The sequence below is a fragment of the Elephantulus edwardii genome, unplaced genomic scaffold, assembly GCF_000299155.1.
Source record: "Elephantulus edwardii isolate Elephantulus edwardi_28Jun2011 unplaced genomic scaffold, EleEdw1.0 scaffold00024, whole genome shotgun sequence".
NCBI lineage: Eukaryota > Metazoa > Chordata > Mammalia > Macroscelidea > Macroscelididae > Elephantulus > Elephantulus edwardii.
In genome coordinates this window covers 22,104,799-22,111,891 of record NW_006399774.1, presented here as the reverse complement: position 1 = coordinate 22,111,891, position 7,093 = coordinate 22,104,799, and the positions used below count along the sequence as shown (strand labels likewise).

The 7,093-nt window shown below is 54.9% G+C and overlaps 1 protein-coding gene across 1 annotated transcript in view; it reads left to right on the top strand.

Annotated features, from left to right (window-relative positions):
* RNASET2 (ribonuclease T2) overlaps positions 1-7,093 on the top strand; it is a 25,120-nt gene that overhangs the window by 990 nt on the left and 17,037 nt on the right. The window contains exons 2-4 of the mRNA XM_006882830.1: positions 1,060-1,137; positions 3,452-3,512; positions 5,271-5,326. Of these exons, the coding sequence (XP_006882892.1) occupies positions 1,060-1,137; positions 3,452-3,512; positions 5,271-5,326 (195 nt within the window). The remainder of the gene's footprint in view (positions 1-1,059; positions 1,138-3,451; positions 3,513-5,270; positions 5,327-7,093) is intronic.

Genomic DNA, 7,093 nt, shown 5'->3' with positions numbered 1-7,093 from the left:
TTTGTTCTTCTGGCCGTCTGTGGGATATTCAGAAACCTTTGCCAACACTGCATTTCAAGGGCATGGCCTCTTTGGCCTCTTCATTCACTGGCCAGCTTGACCTTGCGTGTGAGACATCTGAAAGGACTGTGGTTGGATCAGGTGTATACATGCATCTTCAGAATTACTCTTTGCTTTGTCAGCACTTTAAAGAGGTCTTTGACAACACATTTTCACAATGCAGTGTATGACTTTTTTATCCTCTTCATAAATGTTGCTTTATTATGTAATCCTGACATCCTCATTGGTACATAAGAAGGAGAGGTTAAAGGTCCTCCCTGTAATTTTCATGTTTAAAGCCCAGAGTGAACTGGACACCGCCCACAGGGTGTTTTAGTGATGGGGCCAGCAGCTTACCTGAAGGTGCAGTGGCATCTGCAAGAAAAACTTCTGTTTTAATTCTTGTAGTTTCATCCTAAGTTTCTCAGTGAAGGCCGCGTCCTTACAAAGCTTTTACCTGTGATCAGTGTGGTATGTCACGTCTGAAGTGACTGCTGTATCTGTGGGGGTTGTGTGTGCATGTGCATCAGATGAAGTCCTGGACAACGCTGGTGTTTCCTTGGCTTCTAGTGGTACCTGCTCGTCCAGGTCTGGGAGGTTTTGTTTTCTTTATGTTGAGGTGGCGTCTGTACTGAAGACTGTGGTCTTTGATCTTCAGTAAGTGCTTCACGTTGTCTTCATGGTTAAGGAGAGATGGGTGGTATTACCTGCGTGTCACAGGTTGCTGAGTCCCCACGTTCCTCAGACAGTCCAGCTTCTCAGATCATTTGCTCAGATTGCAGGCACGTGACACGATTGAACCATCAAGGCGTGGGGAGGCTGCGCCTTCGACCTTGGGTGACGTCTTTGCTCCCCAGCCGCCGTTTGCTGACTGCGACGTGCTGTGTGGCTCTCGGCTGTGGCTCTGGGGTCGTTGAACTCTCCTGGTGGTGTTGGAATCCGGGAGTTGTTGATGGCAGCGATATTATTTTTATATTGCAGGGTAGTGTTTGGTAACGCGACTTCTGTTCCTCTTTTTAGGTGCCTGCCCCATTTCCCTCCTGGCCCTGCCCACTTCCTTTTCTTCTTCCTGACGCTGATTGTCATGGGGTTCTTCTGGTCAGCAGAGCTGTTGAAGAGTCGGGTTTACATTTCTTGGGGGGTACTGCTTTGAATACCGCGGCATGATCTTTCCTGTGCTGTTTCATTTGGATCACGACCGGCTCGTTAGAAATGCTCCGCAGTGGTGCTCTGAGGTGCTGCTGAGTTGAGGGCTGCCCACAGCAACCCTGTGGACTGCAGACCTGGACCCTGTCCTGTCCTGTGCCACACTCACCATCTCTGACACACTTGAGCCCATTGCTGCGGTCACCGTATCAAGGCCATCTCGTTGAGTCTTCCTTCCTTTCATTCCGTTTCACCTTTCCAAGCACATCCTCTCTTCAAGGAATGGCCTCCCGAACAGCTTGTCCGGAGGATGGGAGGCAACACTTCTCCAGCGTCGCCTCCGAGGAGCACCCTGGCTGTCCCTTCTCCAATCATCCAGGCATTATTTGCGCAGTCCACGGGATATTCTGTACTCTTCCCCACCAGCACAACTCAAAGGCATCGATTCTTCTTCCATCTCATTCATTGTCCAACTCTTAGATGCTTAGCAAATGTTTGGAAAGAACTGAGGTTGTTAATGATTTCCTCTTACTTGGATCAACAGTCAGTACCCTTGGTACCAGCCGTCAGGAGATCAGGAGACGTAATACACTGAGAAAGTCTGCTGTCAAGGTCTCTCTAAAGTACTGAGGGACAGTGATGTCAAGTTTAGAGACTAAGGTGCGCCTGATTTGGGCCATAGTCTTCTCAATTACTGCTATGCATCTGAGAGCTGGACAGTGACTAAGGATGACAGAGAAGAATCGATGCTTTTGAGTTGTGGTGCTGGAAGACAATATTGAACATGCCATGGACTGCCAAGAAAACAAAGAGGTCTGTCCTGGAGAGGGTGAAACCAGGTTGCTGCTTGAAAGCAAGGATTTTGACACTCTGTCTCACATACTTTGGGCATGTGGCTAGGAGGGACCAGTCCTTGGAGAAGAATATCATACTTGAAAGGGTAGAGAGACAGTGCAGGAGAGGGAGACCCTAGATGAGATGGGTTGACACAGTAACTGGGGTAATGCAGGTGGGTGGGTCGGAGACAGTAAGATTGTCTCAGGACAGGGTTGTTGCTTGAAGGGTGGCTTTGAGTCGCAGGTGACTCGAAAGCTCGCTCGTAACAATAACAGCTAAGCACCACTGCTGATTTATCTTCTACTTTGGAAGGCCTGGAGCAATGGCTGATGGACAGTAGTGGGTCCCTGTCTCCAGAGACAGTGGACAGAGTCTGCTTGCTCCCATAGATGCGGCCTCTCGTCTGACTGACCGGCCCCAGAGAGGTGAGCTTATGTCTCTCTAAGAACTGACTGGTAGCAGGGACCTGGTCTCCTTCTGGCCTCTGCTTGGTGGGGTGTCCACTGTCAGCATCCCCCTCGAAACTCAGCTGAACCCACTGGCCCTGCATCTGTCCAACTCCTGTGCCCCACAGGGACCCCACGGCCGTTGTCTTCACCAGGCCACACTGCCCTGTCCCATGGGGTGACTGTAACCCCCGTGTCCTCAGGGCTCCCGACACTCTCCCAGGTGTGTTCTTCTGTGCACCTTCTCGCCCTGGGACCCTCCTCTGAGCACCGTGGAGGTGCAGGCAGCCAGGATCTTCTTGGTTTTTTGTAAACTGGGGGGTGATGCTCATTGCCCTCCCCCAGACTCAGTTTCTACTGGGTGGCATCCAGGGTGTCTGCACCTGGGCCGGGGCCACCCGCTTCTCTCTTCTGTGCCTGCATCTGCTCCACGGGCATGTCTTGTCTGGTGGACAAGAGTCCCACCTGTCTGTCCCATGCACCTGGCCGGCCTGAGTTGGACACTCGGACTGATGGGTGACCGGGTGAATGTCAGGCAAGTTTAGCTTTGATTTCTTTCACTGACGCCGTTTTGCCTCGGTGTGACTTTATAAAGGCTTGTGGCAATGAAACGCTGGACTTTGACAGGGAGCTTGTGGGTAGGGAGCTGCATTGCCACACCCACCCCAGCTCCAGGCGGACGCTGGGCCGTCTCCCCCCCACCCTGTACAGCCTCTGAAAGCTCTGGGCAGGTCAGCTCAGAGCCAGTTCTGATTCTAGGGCCCTGCAGGGTTTTGTCATGTCGTTAACCAGGTGTGCTGGTGGCACAGGATTCAGTACTTGGCTGCTGATGGGAAGGTCAGAGGTTTGCACCCAGCCCCAGGCCAGGGAGGAGGCTGGGGCAGTCAGCTCCCACTGGGTGACGGCCTTGGAGGCCTGTGGGAGCACTGCCCCTCCTCAGCCTCGCAGTGGGGAGTGGACCTCACTTGGTTTGTCTCTTGCAGGGAGAGCCACGAGTGGAAGAAGCTGATCATGGTCCACCACTGGCCGCCGACCGTGTGTAAGGTGAGCTCCCGCCTGTCCCGGGGCCTTCGTGACGCTGCTCGCTCAGAGCTTGCTAGCCCTCAGGCCCTGTAAGGTGCTGGGCATGGGGTGGTCCCAGCCCTGTCCCCATCGTTGAATGTCCCTCGATGGCTTGGAGTAGTCTCCTCCCCGGGCTTCCATGCACCGCTGTCCTCCACATCACCGTCCCCCCAGCACTCTGCTGTCCACACGAGGGCCTCTGCCACCTGATGTGCACAGACCTCATGGACACTGTGCTTGGTGTGTGACCACGGTACTACAGGGGAGCTCCCTGCGGCCAGGCGCGGGGACAGGGCTTCCCTGTGTGTGTGTGTGGGTTCATGCTCCACTGTGGTCTAGTCACCGGACAGCAGGAAGGACAGCGCAGTGCTGTGATAATGACAGAGTGGGACCAGGATGAGGGATGAGTGTGCCGCTGGACGAACTGTGTCTGGCCTTCCCACACGGGGCTGCCCCACCCCTGGCCGTGACACGGCCCAGCGGAGTCCGTGATGTGCCGTGAGCAGAGGGCAGGGGACGAGGTGTGCCTTCCCGACTGCGTGCCCTAAAATGGTCAACTTAGCCGCTATTCCAGGGTGCTGTGGCATTGGGGCACCCTGCATGTTGTGTGTGACATGGAAATGGGGCGCCCCCCAGTGCTACGTGTGCTGTGGCGTTGGGGCACCCCCGTTCCCGTGCTCTGCGTGCCGTGGCATTGGGGCAACCCCCGGGATGTGTGTGCCAGCACGTTGGGGCACCCCCTCCCTGTGCTGTGCGTGCCGTAGCATTGGGGCACCCCTCCTGTTGTGCGTCCATGGCTTGGGCACTCCCCCCGTACCGTGCAGTGTTCAGTTTTGCTGGATGGTTTTGACTGTGTCACCAGGCGGGCCGCCGGCAGTGTGGCCGTGGCAGGCGGGTGGTCCCCGGGCTTGACCAGGTGTGTTCATGCGAGGTGGTAAGTGAGAGCGGGCACCGCCCCGGCTGTCTGCAGGGTCGCTGTGGGTCACAGCCTTCTCTGTGGCACCCGAGGACAGCAGCACCGCGTGGCCCTGTGGTGCGTGAGCGTGCGCCTCATCACCACCGTCAGGGGCTCAAGCTACTGGTGTCCGGTCAGTCGCTGACCCCAGAGTGAGGCGTCCCGATGTTTTCTAGCCTGTCCTGGGTCATCGGCTTTGGCGTTTGCCTCCCCAGCTTGAGCCCTGTGGCCCTTTTTTCTTACTTGCTGATTTCCTTAAATGCTTGTTTGTGGACAAAGTGAAGCACCTCACAAGTCCATTCCTCATCTGGACATTAATGTTTCTCGTGGGGGGAAGGGTCTACTGTCCCCAGTTTCAGTCCTCTGCCTCACTGTGGGGTGTCCCTGACCCCAAGTGTGCTGGCGTCTGCTGCAGACCACGGCCCTCTCCCCCATTTTAGTCCTCCGCTGTCTGACTGTGGGGTGTCTGTCCCTGACCCCTGAGCGTGCTGGCATCTGCTGCAGACCCCGGACTTCTCTCTGAGCCCCACCTGTGAGCTGAGAAGTGACTTCCCAAGCAGACAGCATCTTCTCACTGACTCCATTTAGAACTAGTCTTAGAAGAAAGGCCGGAACTCACTCTGGGTCCTGTCAGCGGTTTGAGGGTGTGCTTCTGTGTCTGTGTTGGCTGTGGGAGGGGGCCCTCCCTGGGTGGTCCCCACCACCACCGCCAGCACCTGGCTGACCAGGAAGCAGGGCAGCCCAGGGCTTGAGCACAGACCGACGGTGTCTCTGTTTCTCCGCAGGAAGTGCAGAGCAACTGCTCGGACCCTCCGGACTACTGGACCATCCACGGGCTGTGGTGAGCTGGCCACCCGGGGAGGCTGCCTGAGGTGCCAGCGCGGTCTGGTCTGGCGTCTGCACTGGCGCCCTGTCCTGGGGACGCGTGGATGGCCTTTGTGTAATCCTTTAGCCACTAGCCTTCCTCACGTCGTCTGGATTTTGTGTTTGTTTTGACCTGTTGAAATAAGTAACACTCCGGTTCAGACATGAGGGAGCTCTGGTGGCCTAGTGGTGAGGAGCTGCGCTGTCAACCCAAAGGCACGCGGTTCAAATACACCAGCTGCTTGCAGGAGGATACTGCCTCGGGGAGCCCACTGGCAGATCAGCTGTGGGTCAGCTCTGACCCGACACCAAACAGCAGCTTGACCTTTGGCATCGAGTCTGTTTCTGAGGCAGATTTTTCTTACGTTGCTCTTCTTTTAGGGGCGAGAAATGAATGTTTAGACATTTTTTAAAAATGTGTATATTCTGTGTATAAGCACACGGGCTGCGGCAGCACAGCGGTTACTGTCTAACTGCTAACCTCAAGGTCAGTGGTCCGACGCCGCAGCCTCTCCATGGGGGAAAGAGGAGGCAGTGCACCTCTAAAGATTTACACCCTGGAAACCCCATGGGTGGTCCTGCTTGGCCCTGGGGGTCTCTGAGTGCCCACGGACTCAGTGGAAATGGGCAGCAGAACGGACGTCTGCTCTCCTCAGCCCACAGCCTTGATCCTGCGTGATGCACAGCCCACCCACTGGGCCTGAGGGTGCAGCTCACACAGGGGTCCCCACCTCTCTCCATGGGGCTGCTGGGGGATTCGAACCAGCAGAGAGAAGCAGCCTTTGGTGGTGGTGGTGGTGGGGTGGTGCACCTCCCTCAGGCCGGCCCCAGCACATGTGTGTGTGTGTGTGTGTGTGTGTGTGTGTGTGTGTGTGTGTTTCTATCTATGTATATTGATAGTATGTTGATCTATCTCTGTGTTTAGCTGTATATCTGGTGCATAGATCTATAGATATCTCCATACATAGCTGTATTATCTCAGGTGCTTTGGTGGCCTAGTTGGAAGAAGCCACGCTGTAATCCTGAAGGCACACAGTTCAAATTCACCAGCTGCTTGTGGGAGGAAGGTGGTCAGTCTCCTGTGCAGTTAACAGCCTCTGAAAACCCGCGGGAGGGTCAGCTGTGGGTCGGTTCCGATTGACAGCACACACCGCCACCATATTTATATACCTGTATATCTCTCTGTAATCATAAGTAGAGAAAAAGATAGGTCTGTCTACATAATAGATGTGATGTGTATGTGTGTATATATGTGTGTTGTATGTCCATAGATGTGCGTGCATTTACATGTACATACACATAATATATATGCACGTATACATGCACGCGTACAGATAGAGATAGGTTGTTGTTGAGTGCTGTCAAGTCGTAGGCAATTCTTAGCGACCCTGTGAACCAAAGTCCTCAACACTTGTGTGTGTGACTTTCATCCTTGCCCCACGTTCATAGGGTTTCCGGAGGCAAGCTATTTACGGAAGTGGATGCAGATCCTGCTTCCAAAGATACAGAAATATAGATATAGTGGTGTGAACCACTAAACCTGCCGACTTTAACCTAAGGGTTGGCGGTTAGGGTCACCCGGAGACTCTTGGCATAAAGGCCTGCTGCCTCTCCTGGTGGTCAGTAGGGGAGCCCCATGCAGCTCGTGTGGACACCTGGTCGGGGAGTGGACGTTCCATGCAGTGCATGGTGGGAGGCCCTGTGGACACCTGGTCGGGGAGTGGACGTTCCACGCAGTGCATGG